The sequence below is a fragment of the Oncorhynchus keta genome, chromosome 18, assembly GCF_023373465.1.
Source record: "Oncorhynchus keta strain PuntledgeMale-10-30-2019 chromosome 18, Oket_V2, whole genome shotgun sequence".
Taxonomy (NCBI): Eukaryota; Metazoa; Chordata; class Actinopteri; order Salmoniformes; family Salmonidae; genus Oncorhynchus; species Oncorhynchus keta.
Genome location: NC_068438.1, coordinates 42,420,533 through 42,437,774, shown reverse-complemented (window position 1 = coordinate 42,437,774; position 17,242 = coordinate 42,420,533). Strand labels below are relative to the sequence as shown.

Below are 17,242 nucleotides of genomic sequence, written 5' to 3'. Positions count from 1 at the left end.
ATGGCAAACGTTGTTTAGAATCAATCCTCACTGTGTTTTTCACGTATCTATTCGATAATATATCAGTCGTGAGAGTTGGTTTCTCATCAAAAGCGAACGGAAAAATACTGCAGCTGGAGAATACGCAATAATTGCAACGGAGGACACCAAGCGACCACCTGGTAGATGTAGTCTCTTATGGTCAATCTTCCAATGATATGCCTACAAATACGTCACAATGCTGTCGACACCTTGGGGAAGCGACAGATTCATTGGCATGAGGCGGTTTCAAAAAATGCGGCACTTCCTGATTGGATTTTTATCTGGGTTTCGCCTGTAACATCAGTTCTTTGGCACTCACAGACAATACACAGACAATATCTTTGCAGTTTTGGAAACGTCAGAATGTTTTCTATCCAAACCTGTCAATTATATGCATACTTGAGCATCTTTTCGTGACAAAATATCTTGTTTAAAACAGGAACGTTTTTCATCCAAAAAGTAAAATAGCGCCCCCTATATCCAAGAAGTTAACTATACCCTCTTAACTCTACCCTCTTAACTCTACTTTCCTAACTCTACCCTCTTAACTCCACCCTCTTAACTCTACTCTCTTAACGCTACCGTCTCGCAACAATCTTCTATTTTCTAACCCCTCTCTTTCACTCACTCTCACTCTCGCTCTCTATTTCTCGCTGTCCCTCTCTCTCTGTCTTTCTCTCTCTCGGTCTCTCTATGTCTCTACCTCTCTCTCTGTCCCTCCCCCTCTCTTTCTCTCCTCTGTCCCTCTCTCTCTGTCTTTCTCTCTCTCGGTCTCTCTATGTCTCTGCCTCTCTCGCTGTCCCTCCCCCTCTCTCTCTCTCCTCTGTCCCTCTCTCTCTGTCTTTCTCTCTCTCGGTCTCTCTATGTCTCTACCTCTCTCTCTGTCCCTCCCCTCTCTCTCTCTCCTCTGTCCCTCTCTCTCTGTCTTTCTCTCTCTCGGTCTCTCTATGTCTCTGCCTCTCTCGCTGTCCCCCCTCTCTCTCCTCTGTCCCTCTCTCTCTGTCTTTCTCTCTCTCGGTCTCTCTATGTCTCTGCCTCTCTCGCTGTCCCTCCCCCTCTCTCTCTCTCCTCTGTCCCTCTCTCTCTGTCTTTCTCTCTCTGTGTATCTCTTGCTGTCTCTCCCTCTCTCACTCTCTCTCTCTCCTCTGTCTATCTTTCTCTCTGTCTCTGTCTCTCTCGCAGTCCCTCTTTCGCTGTCTCTCTCTCTCTCTCTGTCTATGTCTCTCTTTCTCTCTGTCTCTGACTCTCTTGCTGTCTCTCTCTCTCTCTCTCTGTCTCTCTCTCTCTCTCCCTCCCTGTCCCTCTTTCACTCTCTCTCTCTCTCTCTCCGTCTCTCTGTCTATCTGTCTCTCACTCTCTCTGTTTCTCTCTCTTGCTGCATCTCCCTCTATCTCTCTCTCTGTATCTCTCGCTCTGTCTCTGTCTCTGTCTGTCTCTCGCTGTCTCCCCCCTCTCTCTCGCTCCCTCTCTCTCTCTCTCTCTCTCTCTGTCTCTTTCTCTCTCGCTGTTTCTTTCTTTCACCCTCTCTCTCTCCCCCTCTCTCTGTCTCTCTTTATTTATTTCTCTCCCCTCTCTTTCTCTCTCTCTCTCTTTCTCAACCTGTCCATCACTCTGTCTCTCTGTCTCTCTCTCGCTGTATCTCTCTTTCTTTCTTTCTCTCTCACTATATCTCTCTCTCTCTCGCTCTTTCTCAACCTGCCCCTCTTTTCCCGCTGTCTCTGCAGTCTGAACCTCTAGAGGAGGTCAGCATTCCTCAGTAGAACAGCACGTGTCAGCTTTACATAGCACAATGCAAAGGTGAGGACCCAACACACACCAACACACACCCACACACACACACACCCACACACACCCACACACAAACCCACACACACACCCAGACACACACCCCATCACACACCTTGTAACGGCTTTCTTCCGTTGAAGGAGAGTCGGACCAAAATGCAGCGTGGTTAGTTCGATACATCTTTAATAAAGAAAAATCACGAACAATACAAAAACAACAAACGGAACGTGAAAACCTATACAGCCTATCTGGTGACAACTAACACAGAGACAGGAACAATCAAAGAATATGGCTGCCTAAATATGGTTCCCAATCAGAGACAACGATAATCACCTGACTCTGATTGAGAACCGGCTCAGGCAGCCATAGACTATGCTAGACACCCCACAAAAACCCCATGACAAAAATGCACCACAATAACCCATGTCACCCCCTGGCCTGACCAAATAAATGAAGACAAACATACATACTTCGACCAGGGCGTGACACACCCAGACACACACCCAGACACAAACCCAGACCCCAGACACAAACCCACACACCCAGACACACACCCAGACACACACCCAGACACAAACCCAGACACACACCCAGACACAAACCCAGACACAAACCCAGACACACAGACACAAACCCAGACACAAACCCAGACACACACCCAGACACAAACCCAGACACACACCCAGACACACACCCAGACACACACCCAGACACACACCCAGACACACACCCAGACACACACCCAGACACACACCCACACACACACCCAGACACACACCCAGACACACACCCAGACACACACCCAGACACACACCCAGACACACACCCAGACACACACCCAGACACACACACACAAACCCAGACACACACCCACACACAAACCCAGACACACACCCAGACACAAACCCAGACACACACCCACACACACACCCAGACACACACCCCCACACACACACCCAGACACACACCCACACACAAACCCAGACACACACCCACACACACACCCAGACACACACCCACACACAAACCCAGACACACACCCACACACAAACCCAGACACACACCCAGACACAAACCCAGACACACACCCAGACACAAACCCCCACACACACCCATACAAAAACACACACCCAGACACAAACCCCCACACACATACAAAAAAAAAACACAACACACACACACACACAAACCCAGACACACAACCAAACACAGACAAATAACTAAATCAAAATCGCAAGCCGATACATGTAGACAACACACAACATTAAACACATGCTGTGGACATAATCAGTTCCCTACAAAGACAAGTTATAATGTATTGACAGGATAGAGACAGCAAACTGAGCCGGTCAATACACACAGCTGCTTCTCCTCTCCTCTCCTCTCCTCTCCTCTCCTCTCCTCTCCTCTCCTCTCCTCTCCTCTCCTCTCCTCTCCTCTCCTCTCCTCTCCTCTCCTCTCCTCTCCTCTCCTGTCCTCTCCTCTCCTTCAAATGTTGCCTCCCTTTCCTTCTCATCTCACCAGCACTACACATGTACATGTACAAACACATTCACACCAGGAAGAGAGAGAGACAGAGAGAGAGAGAGAGCGAGAGAGAGAGAGAAAAAGCATTAGAAAGAGAGGGGGGTCTTGTTAGAGAGAGAGTGAGAGAGAGTACTGCAGGAGTCCTACAGACTGTGAATACAGCAGTCCAGCAGCAGAGGCAATCATTCAAGTCTCCTGCTCCCTGCGCCATTTCAGCACCTTGGAGAGCTCCCACACTCTCTGCCCCCTCAAAGCATTTCTTTCTTCTCTTCACTTCTCCTCCCATCGCCTCTTCTTTTTTCTTCACATGCTGCCCTACCTAAGCCACAGAGTAGGATTCAACTCCAACCCGCCAGAGATAATCCCCATCAGTTTTCTTTTGAGCAGAAATCACAGCAATAGTCTTTGATAAAGTCATTGCAGCACAGGCAACACACATAAATTCTATAATCTACAAAACACACACACACACACACGAACACACACACACACACACACAGTACATGCACAGTAACACAGTAAATTGACACACACACAGTACATTGACACACATACACACAGTATATTGACACACACACAGTACATTGACAGTAACACAGTACATTGACACACACACACAGTACATTGACAGCAATACAGTACATTGACACACACACACACACACACACACACACACACACACACACACACACACACACACACACACACACACACACACACACACACACACACACACACACACACACACACACACACACACACAGTACATTGACAGTAACACAGTACATTTACACACACACACACACAGTACATTGACACACACACACACACACACACACACACACACACACACACACACACACACACACACACACACACACACACACACACACACACACACACACACACACACACACACACAGACTCTCACACACACACACAGTACATTGACACACACACACAGTACCCCTTTTGTTATTCAGTTCAGCAGCAGAGGCAGTGAATCAATGACTCAAGTCTCTCCCCACCATGTCAGCACCTTGGAGAGCTCCCAAGCATTCTCTGCCCTCACTAAGCCATAGAAACGGTCCATACAGAAACAGGGCATCTGAATACACACACACACACACCTGCATTTTACTGCTATATCAGCACCATGGAGAGCTGTGAGACATTTTGGCTCCTGCAACAAGCCCTGGAGTCACTCACACAGTTGAGAGGCAGAAGCAACATGGCATAATAATAACACACACACACACATACACACACACACACTCATGCACACACACACATACACACACACATACACACACACGTACACACATACACACACACACACACACATACACACACACACACACACACATACACACATATATGTGCACACACACACACATACATACACACACACACACACACACACACACACACACACACACACACACACACACACACACACACACACACACACACACACACACACACACACACACACACACACACACACACAAACAGAGAGCATCTCTCCCAGTACTAAGGCCCAACTGTCTCTCTCCTGCTTCACATCTCCACCCTCTGCTTTAGACTCTCAACTGTGTTAATTAGAAAATTACATCCTCTTTCATGGACAAAAGAAAGACATAATCACTTCTTTCTCCATGTGGCAGACCCTTGACAATCCTCTGCTGAGGACTCAGTGTGGCTACATCCCTGTCTAAGCGGGTTTTCTCCTCTTTCCCGCTCATCCTCCTCCTCTGCCTCTCTTCCCTCCCTCCCTCCCTCCCTCATTCTCTAGCAGTGTCTCTGATCGTGTCTGTGCTAATTAAGGGTTCTGAAAGACCCAGGAACAAACACACACTTTCAGAGCAGAGGAAAGCCTGAGTGTGCACAAACTGCCTCAACACATAACTACACACAGACACACAGACACACAGACACACAGACACACAGACACACAGATACACACAGACACACAGACACACAGACACACAGACACACAGATACAGACACACAGATACACACAGACACACAGACACACAGACACACAGACACACAGATACACAGACACACAGATACACACAGACACACAGACACACAGATACACAGACACACAGATACACAGATACACACAGACACACAGACACACAGATACACAGACACACAGATACACACAGACACACAGACACACAGACACACAGATACACACAGATACACACAGACACACAGACACACAGATACACAGACACACAGATACACACAGACACACACACACACACACACAGACACACACACACACACACACAACACAACACACACACTTTCACGTACTACCTCACCAGCATTCAACAGAACAACACAGACTAGTCCAGACTCAGTGCTAACCAATAAAGTACAGCCAAGACCAACACAAAATCAATCAATCAACCAATTAGTCAATCCAACTATCCATCCGTCCAGCCAAGCAGGATAATGCATCAATAATGTATCAAGTGAAGAAACAGAACTAGCAAAATACCAAGAAAGGTTATAGCTTTTCTTTGTTTCCACCAATGATCCAGACATAGAGGAAGGCTGGCTGTTACATCATGCATCCCCCCTCCCCACTCGGATCCTCAACAACATCAATGCAATTGATGACAAGGCAGACATTTTGTGTCAAGCAAGTAGGGGACATCATCACATATCTTCACAAGTACATGGAGTCTATAGAGACTTGGGATGTATTTGGGATAGGGTGAGTACATGGTAACTATAGAGACTAGGGATGTATTTGGGATAGGGTGAATACATGGTAACTATAGAGACCTGGGATGGATTTGGGATAGGGTGAGTACATGGTAACTATAGAGACTAGGGATGGATTTGGGATAGGCTGAACACATGGTAACTATAGAGACTTGGGATGGATTTGGGATAGGGTGAGTACATGGTAACTATAGAGACTTGGGATGTATTTGGGATAGGCTGAATACATGGTAACTATAGAGACTAGGGATGGATTTGGGATAGGGTGAGTACATGGTAACTATAGAGACTAGGGATGTATTTGGGATAGGGTGAGTACATGGTAACTATAGAGACTTGGGATGTATTTGGGATAGGCTGAGTACATGGTAACTATAGAGACTAGGGATGGATTTGGGATAGGCTGAATACATGGTAACTATAGAGACTAGGGATGTATTTGGGATAGGCTGAATACATGGTAACTATAGAGACTAGGGATGTATTTGGGATAGGGTGAATACATGGTAACTATAGAGACTAGGGATGTATTTGGGATAGGGTGAATACATGGTAACTATAGAGACTGGGGATGGATTTGGGATAGGGTGAGTACATGGTAACTATAGAGACTAGGGATGTATTTGGGATAGGGTGAGTACATGGTAACTATAGAGACTTGGGATGTATTTGGGATAGGGTGAGTACATGGTAACTATAGAGACTAGGGATGGATTTGGGATAGGCTGAATACATGGTAACTATAGAGACTAGGGAGGTATTTGGGATAGGCTGAATACATGGTAACTATAGAGACCTGGGATGGATTTGGGATAGGCTGAATACATGGTAACTATAGAGACTTGGGATGTATTTGGGACAGGTCGAGTACATGGTAACTATAGAGACGTGGGATGTATTTGGGATAGGCTGAATACATGGTAACTATAGAGACCTGGGATGGATTTGGGATAGGTCGAGTACATGGGCTATTCGAGGGCACAGTCATCAATAGGGAATAATCAAATCCCTTCACCACAGCCACTCCCTCAAAAGCAGCTCAGCCACTCAGAACACAGGTTGACCATGCAGGTTGCATAATGCTATGCTGTGTTTGAAGACCATTCTGGGAGTTACTGCAGGAACAAGCAGAGTGAGGTAGTAAGTAATACTGTACTGTAATACCTTTCTCCTGTCTTGCTGTGTCTCTCTCTGAGAAGAGACTCGGGTCTTTAGAGACACCCTGTTGAAGTAAAGGTTACTCTTAACAGGACACACAGTAGTTCAGCGTAGCTCAGTTGGTAGAGCAGGTGGGTTCTATTCCCATGGGGGACCAGTATGAAAATGTATTCACTCGCTCTGGATAAGAGTGTCTGGTAAAAGCTTGTTGCTAGCACAAGGGTGCAGCAAACAAACTCCTTACAAAGTCATGATGAGTCCTTTACCTCCTAAAGCCTAGATGTAGTTTCTCCATGAGTACAGAGAATGGCTTTACAAAGTCATGATGAACTCTTTACCTCCTAAAGCCTAGATGTAGTTTCTCCATGAGTACAGAGAATGGCTTTACAAAGTCATGATGAACTCTTTACCTCCTACAGCCTAGATGTAGTTTCTCCATGAGTACAGAGAATGGCTTTACAAAGTCATGATGAACCCTTTACCTCCTAAAGCCTAGATGTAGTTTCTCCATGAGTACAGAGAATGGCTTTACAAAGTCATGATGAACTTTACAAAGATCATGAGTACAGAGAATGGCTTTACAAAGTCATGATGAACCTTTACCCTAAAGCCTAGATGTAGTTTCTCCATGAGTACAGAGAATGGCTTTACAAAGTCATGATGAACCCTTTACCTCCTAAAGCCTAGATGTAGTTTCTCCATGAGTACAGAGAATGGCTTTACAAAGTCATGATGAACCCTTTACCTCCTAAAGCCTAGAAGTTTCCCATGAGTACAGAGAATGGCTTTACAAAGTCATGATGAACCCTTTACCAAAGCCTAGATGTAGTTTCTCCATGAGAAGAGAAATGGCTTTACAAAGTCATGATGAACCCTTTACCTCCTAAAGCCTAGATGTAGTTTCTCCATGAGTACAGAGAATGGCTTTACAAAGTCATGATGAACCCTTTACCTCCTAAAGCCTAGATGTAGTTTCTCCATGAGTACAGAGAATGGCTTTACAAAGTCATGATGAACCCTTTACCTCCTAAAGCCTAGATGTAGTTTCTCCATGAGTACAGAGAATGGCTTTACAAAGTCATGATGAACTCTTTACCTCCTAAAGCCTAGATGTAGTTTCTCCATGAGTACAGAGAATGGCTTTACAAAGTCATGATGAACCCTTTACCTCCTAAAGCCTAGATGTAGTTTCTCCATGAGTACAGAGAATGGCTTTACAAAGTCATGATGAACCCTTTACCTCCTAAAGCCTAGATGTAGTTTCTCCATGAGTACAGAGAATGGCTTTACAAAGTCATGATGAACCCTTTACCTCCTAAAGCCTAGATGTAGTTTCTCCATGAGTACAGAGAATGGCTTTACAAAGTCATGATGAACCCTTTACCTCCTAAAGCCTAGATGTAGTTTCTCCATGAGTACAGAGAATGGCTTTACAAAGTCATGATGAACCCTTTACCTCCTAAAGCCTAGATGTAGTTTCTCCATGAGTACAGAGAATGGCTTTACAAAGTCATGATGAACCCTTTACCTCCTAAAGCCTAGATGTAGTGTCTCCATGAGTACAGAGAATGGCTTTACAAAGTCATGATGAACCCTTTACCTCCTAAAGCCTAGATGTAGTTTCTCCATGAGTACAGAGAATGGCTTTACAAAGTCATGATGAACCCTTTACCTCCTAAAGCCTAGATGTAGTTTCTCCATGAGTACAGAGAATGGCTTTACAAAGTCATGATGAACCCTTTACCTCCTAAAGCCTAGATGTAGTTTCTCCATGAGTACAGAGAATGGCTTTACAAAGTCATGATGAACCCTTTACCTCCTAAAGCCTAGATGTACTTTCTCCATGAGTACAGAGAATGGCTTTACAAAGTCATGATGAACCCTTTACCTCCTAAAGCCGAGATGTAGGTTATCCATGAGTACAGAGCATGGCTTTACAAAAGATATGAGATATGAGTAGGATAACAATAGGATTTATTAGAACATAATCAACAAGCGCATGTGTGGTCGGAACCAAACAGAGAATCAATTAAGCCCCAAATAACATGAATGAAAATAGTGGGCCGTGTCACCTTACTGAATCACAGAAATATCAAGGTGGATCATTATGGAACCCTACGTATCGTTTAAAATAGAATAATTCAGGTTTGTTTAAATCAAACAGAGTGCATGCAGAAAAGTGCTGACCTCAATCAGTCTGGTTGGGGAGGAGGAATGGGGATGGAGGGGTGGGGTAGACAAACTAAATCTTATAGACCTTCGCCTAATGTGATGCTACAGTGCTAATAATGAAGGCCTGCTCAATGTGTATACTCATTTGGTGTGTGTGTGTGTGTGTGTGTGTGTGTGTGTGTGTGTGTGTGTGTGTGTGTGTGTGTGTGTGTGTGTGTGTGTGTGTGTGTGTGTGTGTGTGTGTGTGTGTGTGTGTGTGTGTGTGTGTGTGTGTGTGTGTGTGTGTGTGTGTGTGTGTGTGTGTGTGTGTGTGTGTGTGTGTGTGTGTGTGTTTTTGTTAGAGACAGATTGTCAAATGGCGTGACAGTGACTATGATAGAAACATATATACGTAGTTTTGTGCTCCTGATGACTAATAAATAATAAACTAAATTACAGACGGACATGACATTCCTTTCAACATTAATATCTCTTCAAGATCACTCAACTTTCCTGCAAAATGCAACATCTCCTTATCTGTCTCAATTACCTCCTTTTCTGACTCCGCCCCCAACCAACAAGTAACATCTTAAAGGTCCAATGCAGCCGTTTTTATCTCAAAATCAAATCATTTCTGGGTAACAATTAAGTATCTTACTGTGATTATTTTCAAGTAAAATGGTCAATAAGAAACAAAAAAAAGAATTTAAAAAAAGAACAAAGTCTTCGAGGAGGTATTTTGCTAGACTTGACTGGGACTGGTCTGAGATGGGAGGGGAACAGAGAAAAATAGCTGTTATTGGCAGGGAGGTTTGGAACACTCTTTATTATTCCTCTATTTACCACCTGATGATGTCACCAGGCAGACCAAAACTCCATCCCACCCGAAAAGGGTGAAATTTCAGGCGTTCTTTTACAACAGCTCTTAAACTAAAAGGGTATTATTATAATATTATTCCAACCTCATAGAGTGGAAATATATGTATAAAACACATTGAAATCCGTTTTTGACTGCACTGGGCCTTTACATGATATGGAACTTCAAATTATCAATTGGTTTGAGTTGAATGACATTGCTTGAAACCCATTTCCCTGTCACATGTGTTCTCCCTATTTAAGGCCATTCAAAAATACATGATGGATATAGAACATCCTTTATATAACAATAACCATTATATTACCTGCACAGGATTAATATAAAGTCCTCAGATTCTACTGATCTCATTGATAATACCAAGCAAACATAATGTTCTCTGATGATTATTGTATTTCAATTTGAAAAAAATATAACGGACCATATTTAATAATGTTCAGGCCTAGTGTTTAATTTGGTAGTGGATTAAATGTATTGCAGTCTAATGATAGGAGAACAGTCTGGCAACAGTTTTCTAACAAACCAGCAGTACAGTTATTGAACTGGCAATCTGAGTGTCCCTCTGTCGCCCTCGTGTGGTCAAAATCTGTAATGTCATTCTGCAGCGAATGAGCATCAAGTGCGCACTGGAGAGTACGTCTCTCGTTCAGACTCGCGGCCTTTCTAGATAATTCGTTGAACATTCATATGGAAACTGTAGCAAGAAAATGGGAACACAATGGTGCATTTATATTACCCTTCGGACAAAACTTGATTCATTCATTGGGCCATTTTCAATTCTGCATCTCCAAATGACGTATCCCTCTCTTTCTCTCATTTGTATCACCAGCTACACTCATAGTTGCACGCCTTCCCGACTCTAGCCTACCTTAAGTAGGCTACCATTGCAGAGTAGCAGCGGAATTCACATATCCTTGCCAACAGCAGCACAACTAAAAATGTAATCAAGCCACTAGAAATTTCAATGTATCATTCTGCAATGCACAGACAGACACAGCACAGTATAGCGCTATACCAAACACATTACCTCTACGTTGTTCACAAACGTTCCGTGGTAGCACCCTTTTCATTTCATTTCAGAGTTTTTATTAAGAAGGCTATACCAGACGCAAATTCACTATACATTGATTTAACATTACCTTTACAATAAAATGTTCACTGAAATTACAGAATAAATATATGCAGATATTTTCTTCAAATCTTTGTGAGAGAGAAAACATTAAAAGTGCCTCCTACAAAGCCGGTAGTGTCGATGAGATAATCCGAAGCATTGTTCTTAAGAAAGTGCGTGAATTTCCAGAAAACCTTGAGCGTCATCATATAATATATTCACAAATGTTATTTTTATCCTTGGGTGAGTACGTCCTTGAGAATTGCACCCAGATATAGATAGTAGTCCTATTTAATAATAATAATAATGATACTAATATATAAAATGAAATAGAACACTGAACCATAATGTGTTACAGTATCGCTATTAACACGTGACTGATAGTTCTGAGCAAATCCCTCACCACTGCAATGGGAGCGAGTGCATGCAGCAAACTGCAAATTCATCCATTTTTATGTTTTATTTATTTCCTACAAACTTCATGTGCACGGAACCGGGGCGTTGATATATCCACGTAAAAGACAGAGAGACAGAAACATGAGCCCAACCGACACGGAGAAATCCTGCTCCAGCTCCTCTCGCCACGGGGTTACTCCACTCCACCTTTTGAGATCGTATGAAGGGCTCGATTTGATGGGGTATATTTTCGGATGTTGTGATTCTCCCGGTGCCTCTCTTTCTTGGTCTCTCACCCTCCTTGGTATATAGACCAATCTGTTCCATATAAAAATAAGGGTTGATAACATTGCTGGCTACTCTGACAAAAGGCACTTCATTGAATATCTGAGAATGGCCTTTCCTCCAAAGCGATTTTGGTGGGAAAACGTTTAGTAATATACTTTTTAATTTTAATATCATGCTGCTTTTTTGTTTCGTTTTTGTCCGTGATTTTGTTCCGTCTGTGTTATGGAAAAGTGAGAGTGTGTGTTTGTATGTAGCCTATGCTATTCTCCGTGTGTTAGAACCGATATGATTTCTCCAGTACTTCGAGGTAATCCGGCTTTGTTTGAAGTTTGGCTCTTAACTCAAGATAATCGCTTTGGGATGGGTCAGGGAAGCAGCCTTTACCCGCTGTGAACAGCAACGTCTCCTTGAGACGTGCGTCCTGTTGTAAGTCCGGGTATTGCATACCGGGTGGGTGTGCGTGTGCGACGTGCATATCCTTTAGTTTCGGGACCGTTCCATACAGACAGTCTACGAAGCCAACAGTCGGCTTGGGTCTCTGGCTGTCAATCACGGTGGGACACAGTCCGCCGTTCTCGTGAAATCCTGATTTATCCCCTGTATTGTGGTTTACCGTGACGATAGTGTTGAGCTGTGAGTTAGACATGGCTAGGGTCCATTCCCTCTCCTTCTCTAAGAGGGTTCGGTAATTACTGTTGTTCTCTTTTGTTTCTGCAAACTGCTCCCCTATCTCCCCCTCCCGGGGCTTGTAAATGGGGTTGTTGCACATCTGCGTCACAGGGTGAGGAATGTAATCATAGACGTGACCGTGACTGTGTGTGTGGCCAACGTGACCATGAGTGTGTGAATGTGTATGTGTGTGTCCGCTGGGGGGCTTTTCTGGTGAGCCTATGCTTCCACTGCTGGTCTGTCTCGGCGGATCCTCGAATATCCTGCACTGCATCTGGATTCCCGTCAGATCCACCTCAGAGCGTTTCCGGAAGGGCAGCTTCTTCCTTCTCCGCAGGACGAAGGCGAAGAGGCCCGCGGCCACGAAAACCGCTGAGATGAACAGAACGAGAAGACTGAGGATGAGGACTGATAGAGGCACCGGCCCCCTCCCCCCAGCCTCCCCCAGACCAGTGCTACCGGTGGTCATGTCATCAGAGGGGAGGAGAGCTGGGGAGGGTCCGGATGAGTATTTCATCTCTGGACAGATGATCTCAGCATCCAGCGACCTCAGATCCTTCCCAAAGGCAAAATCCGGAGTCTTACAGATGACATCACTAACCATGATGACAGAGGACAGCTTCTCCATCCAGCTTTTGAGGGGGATGATGTCACAGGAGCAGTCCCAGGGGTTCTGATGAAGGTCCACCTGGACAATGGAATGCAGGTGTTCTAGAACACCACGCACGGGCAGGGATAGGAAGTAGTTATTGCGGAGGTTGAGTCGAGCCAGGCTTGTGCCTGCGAAGGCGTCGGTCGGGAGGGTGCGGAGGAGGTTATCGTTGAGGAAAACAAGCTGAAGGCTGGGCATGAGAGAGAATGACGCCGGCTGGATCTCACGAATCACGTTATACTCAAAATAAAGATAACTCAACGTCTGTAAGCCCCGGAACATACCGGGAGTTAGCCTCTCAATGTCGTTCCCATTCAGATACAAACTCTTCAGGTTGGGAAGGTTGATAAACGCCCCTTCTTGGACGTACGATATCCGGTTATTCCCCAAGTGTAGTAAATCCAAACTGGAAAAGTTCCAGAAATCAGACCGGTAGATTTTCTGTATTAGATTCCCGCTCAGGTAAAGTTTCTTGGCATTTAGGGGCCTGGGCAGGAGCTCTGAGATATTATGAAAGCCCTTCTCTTTACAGTTGACAGTTAGCCCCAGGTCGTTGATATGGAGGTTGCACATACACCCAGAGGGGCAGACGATAGGGATGGGGGGGCGGGTCTGGTAGCCAGCTATGGGGGGCTGGTTCTGGCCAGGATAGAGGCTACGAGGGGTTGGAGAGTTTTTGGTGGGCCTGGGCCGTTTGGTGGGTTTGACATGTCTCTCTTTGTACTCCACAGACGACGCCGTGTTGTGGAATGAAGACAGCATGGAGGAAGGTTTCGTTGGCCACGTGTTCTCGTTGTTAAATGGAGACCGGGGGATTCCCAGTTTGACCTCGATTTCCACATCTGAAAGTAACGGACAGAGCTCACTGCGTTTGATCTCTCGTAAATCTTTCCCGTGCAAGTGGAAGGGGTACTCGCAGGTGATCTCTCCTACCAGTGCTGTGTAGGGAACGCGTTCCAACCATGTTTTTAGCTGAACTATATCACACTCACAGATCCATGGATTCTCCTCTAGCTGAATCTCCATCAGGCTCCGCCCCACATATTCCAACGTGCCCTTATATGGTAAAGTCTTTAAACGGTTTCCCCTCAGGTCCAGGTGTGTTAGTGACACCGATCTAAATAGGTAGCAGGGCAGGACTGGTATCAGATTGTCATTTAGAATGAGCACTCTGAGTTTGTGGAGGTGCCTGAACGCTCCACTCTCGATCCTCTTGATGACATTATAGTCTGCCTGCAGGTATTCCAAGCTTTCCAGACCCAGGAAGGTGTCATTACGGAAAACCTCTAGTTTGTTCTCATGCAGGAACAGCCGTTTCAGAATTCCCAATCCGTTAAATGCTCCGGCGTGGATGTCCTGTAGCGCATTATTCCCCAGATTAATGGACAGGGCGTTGTTGAGGTGAAGAAAACTGTTGACGTACAGCTTCCTCATGGAGTTCCTCTGCAGGTTGAGTTTGAAGGGCCGCGTCCATATCTGGGAGATCTGACTGACGTTCGTAAATCCTTTGCTGTCACAGTGGACGTGAAAGACGCCCTCTTTGACTTGGCAGTAGCAGGGCTCGAAGCAGGGCTCGTCCATCTCCTCCGAGTCCTCCAGCAGTGGGATTGGGGTGGTCCATCCTAAGGCTATGGTGCTCAGCAAGGTAACCCACAGCATCCTCACTGAGACCTGATGAAGTCACGGCTATGGCAAGCCACTTCACAGCACTGCACAGTAGAGAAGAGGGAGAGAGAGTGAGAGAGAGAGAGGGGGGATGGGAAAGGGGGCACACAAATACGCACACACATTCACACGCATCACACACAAAGGGTAAGCGGGTGAAGAGTGAGAAAAAGAGAGGAGAGAAATATAGAGAGATATTAAATTATGGAAGGTGCGCATGGAAATGAAAGAATACAATGACATTGGCTTATTAATGTAGCCGACTCACTGTTTAGCTCATTACACACCAACCTAAAAATTATAATAATAATAATACATCTCCCCTATTAGACCCTTGTTAAGGTCACCACATTTCACAACACCGAGGATCTACCACTAGCCTAAGGTTAAAATAAATCAAACTCAAAGATGCTTATCTCAATGAATAAATAAAGGCAACAGCAGGTGGCCGTGAAGAGTGGAGAGGAGAGGAGAGGTGATCTCTCTGTATTTATTACATAACATAGCCAACCTCTCCCGGTAAATCAGACACCGGAGTTCGCTGTGTTGTTGTGAGAATTAATGACGGTGCAGGTTTCACCAGATTAATCATACCATAGCGTGAGCAGTTAACCGAGGGACTGGACAAGGACTGAGCTGTCACCATGGCTCAAGGTACGGACCAGAGAGGACTAGAAGACGTTTGGGCATTATGCCGATCTGCACTGGACCCTTTCTAATCAAAACATCAAAGTACCAACAGATCCCATATTGTTGTCTTTGGGGCAGTGGTTTGAGAACCAATTGACTGCAGACTGTTCATAGCCTACCCAAATCAGATATGTTTAGCCTAACCTCCATATGTAAATATAATATCAGATTTCAGAACAACTAGATGAACGTTAGATGACATCAGCTGCTAAAGGGATAGAGAGAGAAATACAAAGTAACTCTGAGAGGTTCTGTTGGCAAGCGCTACTCTCCTCTCCCACGCAGCACGCCTGCCTGGATCTATCGTCTCCCCACCCGTGAATTCCCTTAGCCCCCGGTCCTTATGGTCATTGTAAGATAAAAAAAAAGTTGTCCTTTTTTAGGGCACTTCACCTATGAAACGATTCCCTTTACCGTTGTCTCCGCTCGTGTTAAAACTGCACACGCGCAAGCACACGCACACACACACATACAGACTGCGATGAATAGTGCACTTTGTATGTTCCCAGTGCCCTGCCTCCACCATTTGGCTTGTATTTCAAATCTATGCGCTCTCCGTGGTTCTGAAATCCCATGGAAAACACATAAAACTCCCGCGGCCGCTGTCCATTAAACCGGTGGTACTGAAATAAAACACAATTCCCAAAACACTCAAAAGAGAGAATCATCGATATCCAGTCAGTCCGAACGCATTCTCCCATCATTTAGCAGTTCTGCGTCCCACAGCTGGTGGTAAAGGGTTATATTCCCAGGGTATCAGCTGTTATATCCCGGGGTACCTACTCAGTTTAAGGGGATCTGACTTCACATCTCCTGCGTGTGAGGTGCCCTTGTGGCGGGGAAGGTGAGATATCCCGGTCTTCCGTTACGGGCTGTTGACAGACGGAGAGAAGGAGAGAGGCAAAGGAAAATATGCATAGGAATGAGTCTCACACATTCATATAGCATAACGCAATCAAACCCTGCACATAGACCAAACCACAAGCTGTTAGCTGTATCCACGAAGGGACATAGGTTATGGAAACGATAGTCTACAAGGAAAAAAATAAGGAAATGATAAATAAGGAAATTGACAATATATCTGTTGAATCTTAAAGAATTGGCAAACCTGAATAATAGTAGAAACTGGGGAATATAAAATGTATATAAAAAGCACCTATATGGATATGAAGAGAAGCTGCTGAAACACATGCCAAGAGTACTGCAGTTGCTTTCGTCGTGACATCGTCTCGAAACCGTTGGATATGGTAAACAAATTCCCATTGATCAGATAGGATACCCAGATTCCTCTGTTCCGTTCTCATTATCAACGAGTGCTTTCCTTCCCCTTCCACGTCCGAGGCTGAGCTATATGCAACACACATCAGCATTAACACACACGCACCACTCACCTTACTTTTGGCACTGCAATTTAACAGCATCCGGAAAAAAAAGCCACTAGTTTAAATATTGTTGAATCTCTCTCTCTCTCCTCTGCCTCTCTTCCTACGATATTTTCCCGTTGAGCTC

The 17,242-nt window shown here is 45.0% G+C and overlaps 1 protein-coding gene across 2 annotated transcripts in view; it reads right to left on the bottom strand.

Annotated features, from left to right (window-relative positions):
* Nucleotides 1–9,194: 9,194 nt before the first annotated feature.
* The window catches only part of LOC118397587 (SLIT and NTRK-like protein 3), an 8,545-nt gene continuing 497 nt past the window's right edge, over nt 9,195–17,242 (bottom strand). Inside the window, exons 1-3 of one of the 2 annotated variants that reach the window (XM_035792512.2) lie at nt 17,125–17,242; nt 16,517–16,605; nt 9,195–15,087 (exon numbers count right to left, since the gene is read on the bottom strand). The exon at nt 17,125–17,242 is cut by the window's right edge and continues 497 nt beyond it. In XM_035792512.2, the coding sequence (XP_035648405.1) occupies nt 12,332–15,037 (2,706 nt within the window). In that variant the 5' untranslated portion in view covers nt 15,038–15,087; nt 16,517–16,605; nt 17,125–17,242 and the 3' untranslated portion in view covers nt 9,195–12,331. The other variant, XM_035792513.2, reaches the window with a different exon arrangement.